The sequence below is a fragment of the Panthera onca genome, chromosome B2 (assembly GCF_046562875.1).
Source record: "Panthera onca isolate mPanOnc1 chromosome B2, mPanOnc1 haplotype 2, whole genome shotgun sequence".
Lineage (NCBI taxonomy): Eukaryota > Metazoa > Chordata > Mammalia > Carnivora > Felidae > Panthera > Panthera onca.
The window spans coordinates 114,987,933-115,008,302 of record NC_138343.1 but is presented as its reverse complement, the minus strand read 5'-3'; the positions used below and the strand labels follow the sequence as shown (position 1 = coordinate 115,008,302).

Sequence of the window (20,370 nt, the reverse complement as noted above, 5' to 3'; positions counted from 1 at the left end):
GGAGATCTCTCAGTTAACAACTTTTACAAGTGTGTCATTTTATAAAAATTTATGCCAAAGAAACATGATACATTTTTCTCCTCTTTATAACACTTAAAATAATAGATTTCCTTACCTAATTCTTATTTCTCTTTAGTCCACTGATGAAAGTACTGTTTACAAGATTCTTCAGTGCCCGTGAAAATATTTGCGTATTTCATGCATTATTTTCTCCCCTAGCAAATTTTCAGTTGATCTGGCTAATGTTGCAGAAGGATGGCAGGTTTTAAGTTCACAGAAAGAATCTATGAACAGGAACAGTCTAGGTCAGTAGCCATTCCATGTCCTTATTTTTAAAAGGCATGATATTTAGCCAAAGTAGAAGAGGGAGGTTTCTTGTCATTTAGTAGCAGTAGCTGGGAAAGAAGGGCCCAACCCTTTAGCTGTATAATTGCATTACTTATGGTCTTGACACACTTTATTTTACTCTTCTGGAAACTTTCTCTTTCTGTGTGCTGATGGTTCACAACTTGGGCTGCCTTCCAATAGTTTATGTTTTATATACTATAATTTGATATTCTGGATGTCTAGATACCCCCCCCCCACTATAGTGTGGGATATAGGGGTGGTCGAAGGGAATGAAAATAAAATGTCTCTTTCTGATTGAGCTGTCACACCAGTGTAAAATGTCCTTTGGCTGGTAACCATTTACATGGTTAAATATCTTTAAAATGTCAGTATCTTGTTATTTTATCAGATAGGTCTATAATTATTCTTGTCTATATTTCCATTTGATTATAAAACTGGGTGTGGTGATTTTATTTTTGATGGTACTTTAACTGTTGGAGACAGGCATTTTGTTCCCTGAAGAAAGGCTAATAGAACCGTATGATTAAAATAGGTATTTAGAAGTCCTTGTAATTATAGTGACCAGATTGATGGCTCTATTTTTATGGCATTGCCTTTTTTTCATCATTATGCCTGTACATTCTCAAGTTACCCATAGGAACCTGCTTTTCTTAGTTCAGAGACTTAAGTACAGATGTACAGAAATCTGTCCTTTAATCCCCTGTTCAGATTGCTTGACTCTGACCTCGTTACCATCAGGGAAAGTTGATCTGGAGACACTGACTGCATCTGCGAACTCATTTCATATTAAAAGTTCTCTATCTCCTGACTTAATCAATGACATCTCACTCAATAGACACATAATTGTTTTTGTTTTGTTTTGTTTTGTCTCAAAATTGAGGAAATGTTCTAGAGTTGCTAACTTATGTCATTTTTCTTTTGGAATAAATCTATATTGGAAATCTTTACATTACAAAGTTGAGTTGTATCTGTTTAAGCTAATGACACAGTTTCTTTGCTATGAAGATCCTTAAAAGTCTCTGAAGATTTATGCCTTTTGAACTGAAAAGAATCCCAAAATTATGACTGTTCTGCAGGTAGTAGTACATATACACAGCCTATTCTCTAGAGGAATTATTTATATGAGTGAAATCTTATTCAGTTGTTTTTATTGTGTCACCACATATTATTTTTTCATTAAAAAAAACAAGTAAATATATCACTTGTGTATTAGGGGAATATGTCTAGGTAAATGATAGCCATTCTGTACACTCCAGATTCATGTAGAAATGTCAGGTAAATAATAGTTCTTCTGATTAATTGGGGGTAAATAAAGACTTGGATTTTACATGCCTGGGAACCAGGGTCATTGAGTGGAGGGAGTGAATAGTACCTCCTAATTTCATTACTGGACTGTCATTGCACTAAAAGGCCATCTGTTGCTGGCTACATATACATAAAAGCTCCATGCATCATTTTGAATTGACTTGGAATAATTACAAAGTACATATTCATAGTGAACATGTGCTTATTATGTGTTATAATGAATCAATGCAACAGAATATTTAGACCCAGGGATCAAGTTGGCAAACTCAGATTGTGTTTGGTTACAATTAAATGTTGGAAGATTTTTCTAGTTGCATAGTGTTAAAATACCTTAAAATCTGGAATTTAGACTCAGGAGATTTTTCAATGTTTTTTATATCCCAGCTGTGGAAGAGTCAGGATATTTTTAAATAATACTTTTTTTCTTGGTTATGTCGCACAGATTACAAATACACGTACATATACATGTATACGTGTATATATGTGTGTGTGTTGATAAAGAGAAGTATCATAATCTCATTATAGTAATTATGAAGTGGGTTTTTTTTCTTTTAATTGCTAACTCTTGGTTTACTGGAGTCAGCCATTGTATCTTAATACATATTAATATAAAATGAATATAAATGGCATTACTCCAAATCCTTTGGCCTATCACCTAGAATGGGATAATCATCTGTATAACATAGGCATATTTACCATGTTATTGTCATTTACAAATGTAGTTTCTCCTCCTTTCTCCTAAAAATATATATGTATGTATGTATGTATGTATGTATGTATGTGTGTATGTATGTGTGTATGTATGTATGTGCATTATTCTGCCTTGTAAAGGTGACTGATGGGATGGTAATATGATTACCTATTTACGACCCTAGACTGGAGGGAACCAAAGAGAGTTGAGGGCTTTTCCAGTTTTACTACTTACCTGATTGTTATTCTTAGAGTCAACTGGATGTTCTTCTGTCTAAATGCATGAACAGTTTTAGCTCTGACAAAGCTGAAATGAGGGATTAAATGGCCATAAGAGAAATCTTCTATATTAGCTTCTGACTCAATCAAAGGGATCCATAATTTTTATCATAACATATGTGGTTTCCTGCCATATGGATTGTGGTACTGAAGGAGGCTTGTGTAAATTTGTTCAATTATGGCAATAATTCATCATTCTGAACCAATTGATTGCATAGATATTAATGAGGCAGAATCTAGTTTTGGGACAAAATTAGATAAAAATTCATAGGTATCTCGCAGTTAGATTATTTGGGCTAAAAAGCAAATAAACCACACTTTTCAAAATCCCTTCACCTTTTCACATCCCCTAAATATGAGCTTTACCTTATTTTTACTTTCTGCTGGCAGATCTAAAATAGTGTGCTGCTTCTTTGCCTTTTTATTTCAAGCAGGTAATAAAGTTATTGCAGCAATGTTTTCAAATCAAGATGAATAAAATGCCATGGTAATGCATAGGAGATAAAATTCAGTATGCAAAATTTGTAGCTTCGTTGCTGAAATGATTCTTCGTATTTCAGCACTTTAGGTAGCAGGAAAGAGCCATGTCAGTGAGATTAAATACTGTAATTCTACAGATCTTGCAGCTAAAAAAAATGAATACGTATCACACAGGGATTGAAAGACAAAATTGCTGTTTAATATGATGAGTGGCGTATTTAGTATTAGAATTTTTCCTACCCTAGATTAAATTTTGTTCAAGAAACTCAGGTTGTCGGTGTATTCTGATATTAGTGCAATTGTATATTTTGATAACATTTCTAAATATATCAGGACTTGATCTTAGGGTCATGAGTTTAAGCCCTGTGTCGGGCTCCATGCTGAGCAATGGAGCCTAATTTTTTTTTTTTTTTTTTTTTTTTTTTAAGACTGAGAATTATATGTTTGTGTCTGTGTCTTTTTACTTTTTTTTTTTTTACAAGCTGGATAAATCATTTCATGCCATTTGGTTACTAAGCAATTGCTTAGAAAATGTTCTTTTGTTCCAGTCAACTAACTCCTTTAATTAAATAGTAACATTTTGTAGGTGCTGTGTATCAATGTCAAAGCAATCCACTACCTATGTGGTTTAAAGCTCAAGGTGGTAAATCTTACATTTTGAGGACTTAATTTCATCTCCTGAAAACAAATTACACAACTTAATAAACAAATAACAAAGTTTTACTGTTGCCATCTCCAAATGATGGCTCTCATGCTGAAGTTGTCATCTACATTTTGTTGTATGGAATAGATAGGAATTTTTCTTACAGTGGCATAGGCAACTTTGTTTTTCAAGGTGTTATTGAACCAGCCACTCATTCTATAATTACTGAACTTAGACATTGATAGATACTGAGAATGTAATGATGGGGAAGTTTTATGAGCACATTACACATTTTATTGGAAAACAGAGATAAAAGAAAAAGTAAAACCACTCGTGGTCTCAGAGTTCCCCAGTCACTGCTAGTAGCTTTTTGATGTATGTCCTTCTGGTGGTGATGGCTGGTGGTTTTCATTTTTTTCTCCCCTAGGAGCACACTTTTTACTTTTTAAAATGAAAGCTCTAATAGACTTAAAGTGTCCCCTGACATTTGTTATATAATCTTAACACCTTGAGTTCTTGATGTTTGTGTGAAATTCTGTTGAACTGATCGACCATAAATTGTGTCTCTGTTTCCCTCTTGTTGAATATTTTGATTGTTTCCTTTTTTGCTCTTCTAAACAAAGATTTAAATTATCCCCTTACACTAAATTACCAGAAGTGAAATTACTTTACTCTTTCAACACGTTTTTATTTCTTGATATTATATTGGTAGATTATTTTCCAAAAACATGATCAGTTCACTTGCCTATAAGCAAGCCGTATACTCAAATGCCGTTTAACTATGCGTCATTAACCGTGGTCAAGCCTGTGTGAATCCATGATCACCTATTCAGCGTTTGCAACCTCTTCTTCAAAATTCTGCTCCACTGCTCTTTTGAGAAATGGAAATGTAAGCGATGTAATTTTAGGTAAGTGTAAGCCATGGAGTGCTGAAGTGAAGTGATTTTTAACATTGTTGTAGTGTTTCTCCAGAAGAGGCTATTGGTGGTTTGGACTGGAGAGTTCTTCATTTTGTGAGGCTACCCTGTGCATTTCTTGATCTTAAGTCACTTTCAGCCCACTCAAAGCCATTAGCACTCTTAAGTCATTTGAACAACTACCCATAGGGAAGAGGCACTGGGAGGAGAGGAAGAAACTCTTGTTTAGCTCTACAGAATTATTAGTGACAAAAAATACATAGTATAAACAAACATATATCACTAAAGCAGAGCTTTGCTATTCAGTTGAAAATTTTCTCACTTTATTTAAAGTATTTCTACATACTTAACAGAAATCTTGTGTATTTATTTCATGGTTCTCAGAAGTTTTTCGTAAGTGTGGGCAGTGGCCATGGTACACGCTTTCGGTAGTCTACCATAACTACATGCTAACACTCGTCTAATTTTCATGGAGATGAGAAGGGATGGCACTAGCTCCTTTTGACTGACGCTTGGTCTGGGTGCTGGCATAGGAGCCTCAGGCTTAACAATATCCCAACTTTGTGATGTTTTAGTATTAACTTTATTTGACCAGGTCACGTTTCGGAGCCACCTGAATGATAGGATTTGAAAAAAGTGTCTCTCAATTTGATTGTTGAATTTTTTAAAAAAAGGATTTCAATATATTAAATTTTAAAGTTATTTTGCTTAAAAATCCATTGATGCACAAATTGTAAACATAATTGAAATAGTAATTTATCTGAGGGATAATTTATAGAATTTGCTAATTACGTCATTGATATGAGCAAAAAATTTGAGATAGTAGCCGGAAGAGTGAATGGAGAGGTATTTGGCTGCCTAAGGAATTTATTACGACTGAAAATCTGAAGTGTCAAAGAAGTCACAGAGTGAAAATTATAGAAGAACTATCGCTCTTTTCATAAATATATCTGCATGACAGTTCATAAAATGTGAATGCAGGAGAAACCTTGTTACATAAATCTGAAAATTTTCAAATGTGTACTTCATGTCAACATCTAAGGAAAAATTAACCAAATTATGTTATCTGTGTGATATTGAATGTCCAAAGAAAATGCTTTTAATTATCTATACCTTGCTTTTCATTTCTTATGGGAAGAAAGGCATCTTATTCATCAGTGCTACTCTTTCAGATTTCTTGAAGCCCTCAAGTACCATTAAATTATATTGTTATCTTTCGGGGGGGCATAATTTAAACTCATTTGAAATTATTATAGGGTAGCTGATAAATAAATGCTTGAATTATTTGTTGCATTGATATCATTCTTCCTGCTCTCACACTTCCTGTTCACAGTCTCTACTGTCTGCCCCCCTTTACTTCAGCATTTGATAGGTGATGAGGAAGAAAAATTAAACAACATGAAGCATGAACTAGTGAATTTTCTTTTTTAACTGGAACTGGATCAGAATTTTGAAGAGGGGAATGATAAAGAAATAGAATAACATTGATTTTGAAGTGATCCATTCACTTAAGAAAATAAATGATAGTAAATAAAATATCTCCCAGGCTAACAGTTGAATATTGATTTTTACAGGAATTTAGATGTGGTAAGGGAACATCGACTCCTATAGCCACTTGAAGTAATAATGTTCATCTTTATTTTTTATTTCCTTAAAAATATAAATAGCAAAAAAAGGCACTATAGATAAATTATTTGTTATTTATATTTTCCACTGCTCTGAACCTAACTATAAAACTTTCCTAGAAGTATTTTCTGCTCACAGGCTTCTTAACAAATGGAGAAAAGGTAGAGCTAAGATATTTCCCAGGAAGAAGGATGAGATTGTAGTACACATCTGTGGTAGGGTGAAAAATGCTCCTAAAGATAGCAGGTCCTAATCCTTGGAACCCATGACTATTTCCTTATCTGGAAAATGGCCTTTGAGGATATGACTAAGTTAGGGGTCTTGATGTAGGGAGATCTTGGATTATCATTGTGGATCCTGAATGCAGTCACAAGTGTCCTTAATTTAAGTAGGAGGTAGAGGAAGATTTGACAACAGGGAGAAGAGGAGAAGGCACTGTAACAGGTGAGAGATTGGAGTGATGTGGCCACAAGCCAAGGAATGAATACCAACAGCCAGCAGAGGTTGGAAAAGGAAAGGAACCGATTCTTTCCTAGTCACTTGGAGGAAGTATGGCCTGGTGCCACCTTGACTTCGACCCAGGTATACTGATTTTGAGTATTTGGACTCCAGAACCATGAGAGAATACATTTCTGTTGTTTTAAGCCATGAAGGTAGTGGTAATTTGTTAGAGCAGCCATAGAGGACAAGTGTAGTGCCATTGCCTGCTTTTAAGTGACAGGACTAATCTTGAGATACTTTTTAGTCAAGGCGTCTTTGGCAATAAATAAAACAGTTTGGAAGATGTTAGGATTGAGAGATAATTTGATTTGCTTATTTGGATGGATGACTATCGAAGTGTCATTGCCTTGATGTTTACTTCGCTGACTTTTTTTCTGGCTTTGTGGCTTCTATTTCTCATTCTGCATTTTATTATTTAACCGAATGTTAGTAAGTGACACATGTGTTTGTAAAATAGCATTGTAATAGGAATAATTGGATGAGGATATTGTTTCATAATGACTTATCTTGATTTTGAGACAGTTTTTGAAATTATCTGAAATAAATAAAGCAATTTGAATGTACAATTACGATTGTATAATAGGTTTAGATCTAGAATAATGAATGTAAGTCATTAATTGGAAGCTAATTGTTACATTGGCAAAGTTTATCCTGTATTTTGGGGATTGCATGCTTCAGTTGATACCTAGTGTACAATTGGGATTTATTCGCACCACACCTCTGGGTCTGATAGTGTATTAAGTTATGAAGAATATTAATATTTCTGCAGAACAATTACTTGTTCATTTGCTAGCTGATTAAAATTCATGCATAATTTATTGAAATGAATAGAGATTTTATAAATAAGCCTTCCTGTTCTCAAGGGCCTAACAACAAAATACATATGCTAATATGAGGCTACTTTTTACTTCCAACATAAAAAATTTAATATGTAGTGGTATATTAGCCTCATTAATGCTAGATTTCAGTTCTAGTCGTGCTGTTGATCAATGTATATGCTTCTAAGCCTCTCTGAGCATTGTCACAGTTCCCAAACTGAGCAACTGCTTTGATGACTGGACTGAACCTTTTGTTTGCTTGACCATAGCAAGTGAAATGTAAAACTGATCAGAGTGATTTATTACCCTTCTTCAGGCTAAGCACCTGATTATATCAAACTCATTTCTTCATGTACACAAAACACTAGTTATGAATATTAATTTTTGGTTTTAAATTTATATGCTCTCTGGCAAAACGAAGAAAAATAGCAGCAAATATGGGGCTTGTTGACAGGTTTAGAAACGCAAAGTCTTTAAAAACCCTTATAATAATAATCCCTAGTTTACCAATGAAGATAGTGTAATGTCAAGAAGTTAAATAACATATTCACACTGACCCAGCTATTCATGTGTACATTTTCTGAAACTAGAATGTCCAGATGTCAAATTTCATTTTCTTTATTATTATTATTTTAATTTTTTAAGTAACTTCTTTTTTTAAGTTTATGTATTTATTTGAGACAGAGAGAGAGTGAGAGTAAGTGGGGGGAGTGGGGACAGAGAGAGAGAAAATCCCAAGCAGGCTCTGCACTGTCAGTGTGGAGCCTGTTGCGGGACTTGAACTCACAAACCGTGAGATCATGACATGAGCTGAAGTCAAGAGTCAGATGTGCAACTGACTGAGCCACCCAGGTGCCCTGAAATTTCATTTTCTTTTACATGTCATTTGCTTAAAGATAGAAATGATAGAAGAAATATCATGCTTTATTTTTTCACTTGTTTCTAATAACATGTTTTAGCTTTTTCTCTCTTCTTCTCTCCCTTCTGCTCTCCTCCTTTGTTTGCTTCTTATTTTCCACAGCAGTGATGTGCAGGGTTTTGCAGGGTGAGATTTATCATTCAGTATACACTTATTAGTTCAGGTTTCAGAATACGTATAAATTGAGAGATTAACCAAGGTTTGTTATTCATAATTCATTTGACAAATCGCTCCATCATGTTAATATGAGACCTCTTCAGGTTTTTCAGCTGTGATGTGAGTGAAGCATTGAGGGTTTGGGTTAGACCCCCAGTAAGCTGTGAATTTAGCTGCATTTACTACTTAACTTAAATTAGTCAGTATACGAGCCATCTGGAGTGAAAATAAACCTTGCACATGTGAGGCAACTCAGTTTATTCGCAAAAATACAGACTGCTTCTTAAAATGTGTGCAACATTTAGATAGTCTGCGAAGATATTTGCATTTCTTCTATTATGCTCATTTCTCTATTCAGTTTCATTTCAGTTTAAGGTTTAGAAAATATGTCAACTTTATCTTTCTCTCTGTCTACTAAGACTTTTGTAAACTCAAAATGTAAAAGTCATTTAGTTGGTAAAAGTTTATGATATGAAATGTCTAGCTCTTTCTTTAGCAGATAAATGAAAATCCTGAACTATTTTGGTTTTATTTAAACTTTTTATTTTATGAGTGACTTCTCAAGGGAAGTCAGTTGTGAAAATTGGAAGAGTTCGCCCTCTACCCAATTTTGACTCTATATTGTGGGAGCAATTTTTAAACCATGAAGAACAGATGGTGTTAAGAACTACTTTCTCCTAGAAATAGAAATAATTCTACATGTGAAGTTTATGTACCACATACATTATCTTATTTAATTTAGTTTTATTTTCACTTGAAACATGAGCATAGTGAAACACGGCTCATGCGTTTCTACTAGTTTGAAAGCTATTGCCATAAAGAGCCATGGTACTGATGGGACTAACTTCATATGCTTCAAGTGATATGGGATAGAAAAAAAGGAAGTTGGTGTTACTCTGTAGACATCTCCACCCCATGTTATTATTATTATTTTTTTTTTTTGCTTTTAAATTTTATCTGAGTATAGCTGACACACAATAGGACCTTAGTTTCAGGTGCACGATGTAGTGATTCAAGAAGCCTATACTATGTCTTCTGCTATGCTCACCGCAAGTGTAGCTGCCCTCTCTTACCACACTACATTATTACACTATGTATCTGTTTGTTTTCTACATCACTCTCATTTTAAAATAATGAATTCATTGACTTATTGTTATTGTGCCTCCCTTGCCATATTATCTGAAAAAGCAGTGTATAGAACAGCCTAATAATTACTAGTCATTCAGTAAACATTTGTCATATGAATTTTGGAAGAAAATTACTGACAATGACTTTAGTTTGCATAGAGATCTAGGCCAGCTAGTCCTATTCCTTATGTTAGCGGTGTTTGTAACTCAGGGGTTCATAAAGTGAAAACTATACTTTTATACTGTTAGGGCTTAAAAGCAGATCTTGGGCTACAGCTGAAAACCCTTGCTTCATTTAAACCTACATCAGAAGGTAAAAACTGAGGTTTGGTTTTGTTTTGTTTTGCATTATGTATTATTCCAAGTATGTGTTGCCATTATATTAGAAAATCTACTTTGAAATTGTCTTTTTAAGTCCCTACTATCTACATCTTCTCCAGTCCACCCTTTCTGAGGGAGAAGACGAACGATTGTGTGGTGGCAGTTAAGCGTTTTCCTTCAGGGCACCTGGCTGGCTTCAGGTTGTGAGTCTTGGCCCCATATTGGGTTTAGAGATTACTTAAAAATAAAATTAAAAAAAAAGTTTTCCTTCATATAATTTACTTTAACTCTTAAAACACACACACATGCACTTTTAAAACAATATTTGGGCAGTTGTTACCACTTGGCTAAGATTAACACTTTCCTTTAAAGTCTTTTGGCTTCCCTGAGAAGTGGTATTCAAGAGATTCAAAGAAGTCCCACCTGATCACAATGTACTAATTAGAACATCTTCATGACATAGGAGTCCCTGTGGAGAGACCACATGGACAAAGTTAGAGCTGTGGAGTCCTTCATAAAGTCCAGTATCAAATATCAGCTGCATGATTGTTAAAGGAACGGGGGGGAGCCCAAATTCATCTTTGATCATTTCTATAAGTTCAAACATTTCAGTAATGTTTCCCAAAGTTTCTTTGAAGCAAATATCTTAGCTGTCCAAAAAATTAAATCGTAGTGTACCTTTGACATTTGAGTTTAATGCATGATGCATTGCTTTATCACATGCTACTCCCAAAGGCTAGCGATATGTAGTGACTTGTGATTTGGCCTCGGTGTAAATTTCAATTTCTTACCTTCTGTGGTGGGTGTGTAGAAACAAGTCAGCACTTGGCATCAGCTTCTACTTTCAGCTTTGCTGTTCCTTCCTCTTTATCTCATCTGCAGGAACTCGGCTTTGGTTGAAAAGCAAAGCAAAACCAAAAACACTACTTTGCCATATTTCATGAATGAAATAAGGAGTTAGAGCAGTTTTCATTAATTTGGAGATTTGTAGAGGTCTTAGGACCTCAAGAATGTCAAAGATCAACTGTACTCAGTAGCTAATCAGAGCTATCCATCTTTAAATATTTCCTTTTATTTCCCTTGGTTACTGTGCCTGTACAAGTTTATCTCCTGGGGAGACATGTTTTTAATAAAAAAAAATTTGTGGTAAAAAGGGTCATATCCCATCTGTGAAAGTATTTGCTCTTTAAAAGTACAGTTTCCAAATCACTCATGTTCTGGTTTTCCGTAAGTATTTGTTATGTACTCCTAAGTAAATTATTCATTGAGCTTTGAAAGACATTAACATACCCATGTAGTGCATTCTTTTGGATTTTTAGCTAATTAGATTGCACATTCATCTCTCCTAGAACCACCAAGACCCATTGCTCCACCCCAGCTGCTCGGTGTTGGGCCTACATACTTGCTGATTCAGCTGAATGCCAACTCCATCATTGGGGATGGTCCCATTATCCTGAAAGAAGTGGAGTACCGAATGACGTCAGGATCCTGGACAGAGACGCATGCCGTCAATGCTCCAACTTACAAATTATGGCATTTGGATCCAGATACTGAATATGAGATCCGTGTTCTGCTTACAAGACCTGGTGAAGGTGGAACGGGGCTGCCAGGACCTCCTCTAATCACGAGAACCAAATGTGCAGGTAAGACTGAATAGCAGGCCAGTCTGCCCAGTGAAGGAATTTAGCATTAGACATATACTATATGTACAATATTAAACATTCTAATTATTTGCTGCATGATGTAGTCACACTGTTCTAAAAGTTCAATGAATTTGGTAAAGTGTAGCTTCATATCATAATTGGACTGATTTAGAGCCACGTGTTTCTCTACTATTATTCAGTATTATTGTGAATTCATAATCTTTTTTATGTGGCAATTTTGCTCAGCTTGCTTGTATTCAGTCCGACATTTCTGATAGATGCAGGTGTAGGCACTGTTACTACTGAGAGACAGATTTTGCAATTCAAATAAATGCTGAATACCTCTTGGCTATGGAGAAATTGTCTCCCTTGATAATTTTGCTATGGTCATTGCAGAGGCCATTTCTGATAATATAGATTAAAAAGTTACTTTGAACCAGGTCTCGGTGAGATCAATTCTTCTATTCAGCGTGACACACAGTTGTAGAATATACAGAGGCTTGTAATTGCCCTCCCCGTGTCTGAAACAAAGTGGTGGAAATAATAGCATATGGACAAAACACAAAAATGAAAAGTGAAGTAAAAAGTAATATAGAAATATACATTCTAATTGTACCATGTTGTTATGATGGGAGAAATTGTTAGCTGTTTATTAAAAGCCACTGAAAAGTTTGTCTAAGTTATTAGAGTGCGTTTTTAGTGTACTGTTTATTATTGCAAGTACTTTAATTTTTAGTTCAGTTGAAAGAAACATTTTTTATCCATCAAACATCATGTTGAAACACCTGCAGAGTTAGCACATGGATCTATGCATCTTGAACATTTAATGATTTAGGTTTTGAAAATTGAAAACTAATACTGTAGAGATCTATGAAAATGTAAATGCCTATAAATGTCTTTTGTTTTCTTGAACATCTGTTTGGCATTATAGTATTTTTAATTTTAGAATATTTTGGGGCAACTCACCAAGAGAAGTGACCTAAAAATCAAAAGCCAAACCCATGAAATCACCTGATACACTGCCATCTTTAAATATTTTAAAATCCAGCTCAATTTTTATATATTAATATTTACATATACATTTTTATATATTAATATTGAAAGATGCTCACTAACAGGGTGTTTAACTGCTCAATTCTTAGTCTGAGATTTAGACAACAGAGTTTACTCATTTGCGGTTTGGTATTGTACATCAATTCTGTGGTTGAAAAACCACTTGACCTAGAAGACATCGGTTAAGTCTCTATGGCTCAGCCTGAATCACACAATTTGCTTTTTAGATTTTCTGTACAGCTCAGTCTTTTCATTGTAGGCATGTGGCAAATTATTCTCATTATAGTAGGTGGCCTTTCTGAGGGAGAGGCAAGCGGACACTACAACCTCAAGTAGTTAGAGAAATAATTTGAAGAGGAGACATTGCGGACACTAAGGAAGTAGCTCACTGTCTTCCAAAATGAAATAGCCCATGCTAACATAAAAAGATGGACAATGGAGTTCATTTTACTAAGGATATTGCTTCCATATGTTTTCTAGTAAAATTACCTTTCTTTCTACATTTAATCTTTATAAGGTACATACAAATTAAAATAATGAATGGCAATTTACTGTTCCAGTGGTCTTATTTTTGACTTTTTGCTCCCCCAAGTTTTTATTTCAATTTCAGCTAATTAGCATACAGCGTAATATTAGTTTCAAGTGTAGAAGTTGGTGATTCATCACGACAAGTGCTCTCCTTAATCCCCATCACCCTTTTAGCCCATCCCTGCATTTACCTCCCCTCTAGTAACCATCAGTTTGTTGTCTAGAGTTAAGTCTGTTTCTTGGTTTGCCTCTCTTCCCCGCCACCCCCCCCAACCATGTTCACTTGTTTTGTTTCCTAAATTCCACATATGAATGAAATCCTATGGTATTTGTCTTTCTCTGATTGACCTATTTCGCTTAGCATAATACTCTGTAGCTCCATCCACGTTGTTATAGATGGCAAGATTTCATTCTTTTTTATGGCTGAGTAATATTCCATTATATATACATAATGGATAGATATCTATCTATATCTATATCTAATCTATATATCAATATCTCTCTATCTCTATCTATATATCTCGTATTTTTTTTATCCATTCGTAGGTCGATAGACATTTGGGATCTTTCCATAATTTGGCTACTGTTCATAACTTCTTTCTGACTTATGTGCTCAACCTTCTTTCTTTTAAATATCTCATCTGTTTTAATTTTTAAAAGTTTTCATCAAAGTAGACCATTAAAATTTAGCAGTACCATACAATATATTGCTAATATAACATGATTTTTGTTTAACTAGGAATTATTTGAAATCAGTCATTGATGTGTGAGCCAATGGAGACTGCAAGTATATGAGATTGTGTTTTAAAGCTAATTATGCTATATTAAGTAGATGAAAACAGCATGTTAATGTGTTTGATTTATCCTTATTGAATGCTTATGTTGAGAGTGAATATTGACTACTATAAGTAAAAATATGACTATAAAGTGCTTTGAGGTATTTTATTTGGAGAATACCTTATCTGTGTGGGAGGGGATAGAGTAAAAATAACTTACACTCATAGCTGCTTTCAAATTTATAAATGCCTTGACATTTTGGAATTATATTGCTCTTTTTTCCAAATTCTTTATTTGAAAAACATTTAATTTGTGGGCTCTCTGGCATAAAATGGTGTCAGACTCACTGACACTTGCAGTTTTTCTTCCAACTGTAGAAAGTTTATTTGTTTTTAAAACTATCTTTCACATGTTTTGAGTCCTTGTCACATGTATTCATTCATTTATTAATGTCCTCAGAAGATGTGTTTGGTGCAGATTTTTATGGTTAAAAAAAAGCACTTAGTTTTCAAGTACATTTGGATTTGAGAGAAACTGTGGTGACTGTTTTATCAGGAATGTCTACTAATCTTGCTCTTTTATTAGAAAAGGAGGCAAATATGTACTGTGTTAATTTTTAAACAATGCCTGAAAAGCAGAAGTTGGATATAATTGATAAATGTTGTGTATCTAAATATGGGGTCAGTATTGATTGAATGTATGATGTCTGTCTACATCTCTTCTTCAAGATCCAAAGTCCTTTCTCCAAGTTTAAGATCTCTGAGCCTTAACCAGCACCTCCACTGGCCTCAGCCTGGTATCCTGTAACACAAAATAGAACACAGCTTATGCTAACTGTGATATTAGCTGGTATTTAGTAATGATTTCAGAAGCCTACACTTTTCCATAATCCGGGGATATAATTCCTTGGAAACTGCAAAAATAACCTTTGGAAACGTTCCCATTTCATTCTGTTAATTTGTGTAAGCTCTGAATACTGATTCTACTTCCCATTTTAGTAAAGACTGGGAGAGTGCCACACTGTAGTTGTAGCGTTAATATCGTATGGTTGAATCAATGCTAATTACTATGATATAGCTATTTTAATACACCTTGCATATTGGCAACCAGGAAGCCTTAAAAATAAGTATAAAAACTTCTCCACTCTGTATTTGTGTCTGATATAAATTTCATATGAAATTCTTACAAATAACAAAGGAATGATGATTATTTTCTGCCTCTTAGAAATTCTTAGTTTGTTTTGGTGTATCATAGAGGAACAATTTTTGACCACTAAGTACCCAAAGAGTAAATTGGTTACTATTTACTATGTTAAATATACCATTTTAATATATTTAAGCCATTGAAATTTTATTTCTGGCAGTAGTCCATTTTATTTTCTTGGCAGAAATCTGTCAATAAATAATTTTACAAGTTAATTGGGTGGTTTTATTTGTGTGTATTAATGAGTAAATTTTATATTTTAAAATGCAAATTTAGATTTTCATAGTTAAATATTGGTTATTATTGCTTTATAATCAGCATACAGAGTGACTGTATCATGATACTTTATTTTCAGACTTGTGAGTTAGATACATTATTTTCCCAAGTTTTTAGCTGGTGAATCTAAGACTCAGGAAAAAGAAAACAAAACAATGACTGGTCCAGTGTCAGACAGCTGGGCACCTCAGACTCAAAACACATTTCCTGGTGCTTGAAAAGCCTGAATTCCTTTCCCTTTCTCTTAGTATGGGTGATTTCTTTCCCCTTTCAGAGGATGATGGCATGAAAGTCTAACAGGCAAAATCTGAAAGGGATGTAGATTTTTAAAAATAGTATATGCATGGCTAACTTACTCCCTGAGAAGCATGGCTTAATGTTTGCAACTTCACTTTTATTGAAAGCACACTTGATGAGTGTGCTTAACACTGAAATTCATGCTGCGTTTTAAATGTTTTAAGCAGTTAAAGAAGTGTAAAACAATGTTTTAATTTTTCCTTTTCTGAATATGTCCTGCCTAGTTGCCAAAGCTGTTTTTTGTTTTCTTCCTAAAGTGCATTTAAATCATTTGGTAAGTGCAGTTACCTGCTTCAGGGTCTCTCATGTTAGGAGAGGTGATAATTACAGCCTCTGGTGACTATAGCCACCCACGCCTGTCTCATGCTTCTCTGTGCACCTGAGGGGTATGGTTATTTCACTGTTAGCTTACATCCTGACCCATGTTGTTGTTCACATAATGCTTCTTCAGGCATTTTATGAATTTTTAAAAAAAGGTATAAATGTGAACTTGCTTTAAATGGGAAGTAATTCAAAACTCCATTGAACAATCAAAGAAAGTATGCTTGTTTTTTCTGTGTGTCAATTTCCTCTGGGTATACCATCTGGTAGAGAAGCTAAGAAAATACAGTTTCTTTTTCTCTTATTAAATGGAAATAAAATACACCATCAGAAATTGTCTTCATCGCATGCCTTGGCAATTGCATGTTAAAATTGCTCTTTTAAATTGCCTTCTGCTTCTGGGTAACCCATTGTAGCACTGTTTTATGATTAACTGACATTTTAGCAGTATCTCCCTTATAGGGAAGGTTAAGAGTTCAGAGTGTCCAGAGTGTAATAAATTTACGCAGTTGGGAAAACTACTCTTTATTCTTACATTCTAGTTCAATGCTCTTGACAATTTTTAGTGAAACGTGTAGATCTATGAAGCTTTGACAAAGAGAGTGTGTTATTTTAAATATAACATTTACTAAAAATGCATTTTTTCTCTCATATATCCAAAATGGGAGACAAAACAATACAAAATGAAATAATGCTCAGGCATATACCAGAAACCACAAGGTGAGGAATTAAATTTTGGCCTTTTGGCTATACCTTCATCAGCAAAATGGAACCATATATTGATTTTTACTGTGGTCTAAGATAGTTATCAATCACAAAGACTAGTTATCATTGAAACTCAGCCTTGAGGTTAAAACAAAATAAACAACTCTGTAAGAATTGGTGTGGTTTGACAGTGTAAGGATACTATTTGATTCAATTTGAAGGCTTGTTTTAAATTTTTTAAAAGTGCATTAATTTCTAAAATATATTTATGCAGCTTTGTTTTTGAGCAAGAATTTTAAAAGGCAATGGTATTAATATTGAGGTAAAAACACTAAAGATAAAAAGCCAAAGGAAAGGATTAGAGAGCAATTTTTCAATTTTCTGAAAAATCCAGGAGTATTTTTTTTTAAAAAATTGAAGTATAATTGATATAGTATAACATTGTATTAATTTCAGCAGTACAATATAAAGATATTTCTATATATTGTAAAATGGTAACCACAGGAAGTCTAGTTACCACACATCAATGTACAGTTACAATTTTTTTTCTTATGATGAGAACTTTCAAAATCTACTCTCTTAAGCAACTTTCAAATATGTAGTACAATATTATGTACTATAGTCATGAAGGTAAACATTACATCCTCATGATTTATTTACATCATACCTATATAAGTTTGTACCTCTTGGTCTCCTTCACCCATACCCACCCTACTGTCTACCTCCCCTCCGGCAACCATCAGTCTGTTCTCTATATTTAAGAGTTTTGCTTTGTTTTGTTTTGTTCATTTGACTTACTTTTTAGATTCCACATATAAGTGAAATCATATGGTATTTGTTTTTGCCTGTTTGACATATTTCACTTAGCATAATGCCCTCAAGTTCTGTCCTTGTTGTGAATGGCAAAATTTCATTCTTTTTATGGCTGAGTGGTATCCGTGTGTGTGTGTGTGTGTGTGTGTGTGTGTGTGTGTACACCACAATTTCTTTATCCATTCATCCATCAGTGGACACGGGTTGTTTCCGTATCCTGGCTACTGTAAATAATGTTGTGTGAACATAAGGGTTCCTGCATAGTTTTGAACTAGTGGTTTTTCTTTTCTTTGGATAAATACCCAGAAGTGGAATTGCTGGATCATATGATAGTTCGATGTTTAACATTTTGATGAACTTTCATACGGTTTCCTGCAGTGACTGTATCAATTTACATTCCCTTCAAGGGCATACAAGTGCTCCCTTTTCTCCACATCTTCACCAACACTTGTTATTTCTTGCCTAAAATACTTTTTTTTTTAGATTTCTTTCTTTTCAGTGCATAACAACTTGATTTCCTTTTCAGATTTTGTAGAGGATATTTCAGTTGGAAAGACAAGTATTTATTCAGACAAACGTTTATTGGCTTCTTTCTTTGTTAACAGCACTGGGTTAAGTACTAGGTCTTTACAAGCAGTGTCTTGCACTTAAGTCCCTAGTAGTCTCAAGGAACAGACCTACAAACAAAGAGTAAAATGCAAAGTGATAGGAATTCAGAAACTTTTTTTTTTCCAAAGGAGTGCTTAAGAGAAGCTGTTGCCAGGAAAAGAAGGCTTTAAAACTGGATCTTAATAATTGGCTTTGCATTTTTAAGGCAGAAAAAAATGTAAAAAAATAGAATTAAAGACAGAGGAAACCTATGTTTAACCAAGATGTAAACATTGTTGATGTTTCTTGGGTTCTGAAAATAAGATAGAGCATTGGCTAACTCTGGACTGTGCTAGAACCCAGGCTGCCGGTGGCATGTGGCCAGGTCTGAGATGATCCAGACTGCTATCCTGTTGTTTTTAAGAAGAAGACTGACATTCTTAGATTTGGTTTCAGAAGGATTATTCCATTTCTGTGGAAAATAAGTTAGAGCTAAGGAAAGACTGGAGGCAGAGAGACCACGAAAACATGCTTATAATAATAAAAAAAAAATAACCTTGGCTATAATTTTCTGTACATCATGTCTCTGTCATCTTAGATCAGAAAGAGGAAATCTATAAATTTGTGGATAATATTGTCATTCTTGATAATCAAGGAAGTTCCTTTTATTAAAGTGATTTTAATGACATTTTATAGGTGATGTAACTTCATTATTAGATTCACTTTTCTTTTTCAAATAAGTGGGTTGTGCAATGTTATTAAAATGCGTGCAAATTCCATGGCATAACACATTATTTTAGAGGACAAAATTATAAAAGATTACAAAAAAGTTCAAGAGCTACAGTGTATTTGATGGAGTATTGATTTATTTCATAAATCTCATTAGGGTCAAATTTGTATACATTGCCACACTTAAGACTGCAGAAGATACAACATTAATAAGACAGGATTCCTACTCCTAAGGAACTGAAAATCTAGTGTTAGACCCATAGTAATGACAAGAATGTAGTAAGTGATATAATAGAAATATAAAGTACTTTGGAAATCCAGGGTCGAGAGGGATAACTTCTGACCAAAAAATATTTTTTTTCCAAGCAATATGTTTGAAAACAATATCAACTTATCTTTTCTAAACTGAGCCGGTTTAATACTTGTGATGAATGAACCTGTAACCGTACTTATCCCTAATTCTGTAACTGTGGAATGACATAAAACAAGATGCAGCCAATAGCCATCATATGGCTGATTGGTCTTCTCTTTCCCCTCTACCAACACATAGGGAAACTATATGCACAGATGGAAGTATTAAATGGGAAATAGAAGTCACACCCTGATTAAATCATCAAAGTAATTTGTTTGGGTCTTTTGAATTATCTGGGACCCATGGATTATAGAAATGTGATTATAAATTTCTATGAAGCATATATACTACAAATTTCCAAGAGAGAAGGAGGGAGAGAAAGAGAGATTTATAATGTAATCAACTTCTGTTAACTCTTCCAATGGTCTATAATGCTAGGAACTCCCAACATAAGGGTCATAGAACTTGAACAACTATGAAATCATCTTTTTTACTACCTCTCTTATTTTTTACCTCAGGCACTGGATGTACAGTTAACCATACGTACATGTCCTTATAGGGCACGTCATTCGTAGCTGTATAATTAACCAAATAGAGTTGCATTGCTTTCAGTTTAAAATTGTCTTCTTTTGACTTGCTTTGTTGCTAGAAAGCATTTGGTAACCAGTGAAAATGACACTTTTTATTTTTCCATAGTACTTTACCACATGCTGAGTCTGTTAACTGTATCATTAAGTACTCTTTTTATTGGCTTCATTTGTTTTTATTGAATTTTGCATAGTACAATAAAGCTGACAGGTGGAAATGATTTAAATAACAGCATCAATCCCATTAAATGTCCTGGATTTCCTCTCCAGCCCCAGGTCTTTTATTTGATATCAGGAAGTAGAAATAAAAATAAAATGATATATTAATAATGTCTTAAATGATAATAACACAAGAGGGTCTGGAGAGG

The 20,370-nt window shown here is 34.1% G+C and overlaps 1 protein-coding gene across 12 annotated transcripts in view; it reads left to right on the top strand.

The window, feature by feature from the left end:
• Positions 1-20,370, top strand: part of PTPRK (protein tyrosine phosphatase receptor type K) — a 564,132-nt gene that overhangs the window by 319,663 nt on the left and 224,099 nt on the right. For all 12 annotated transcript variants that reach the window (XM_060616623.3, XM_078447295.2, XM_060616622.3 and 9 more), the window contains exon 7: positions 11,480-11,773. In XM_060616623.3, the coding sequence (XP_060472606.1) occupies positions 11,480-11,773 (294 nt within the window). The remainder of the gene's footprint in view (positions 1-11,479; positions 11,774-20,370) is intronic.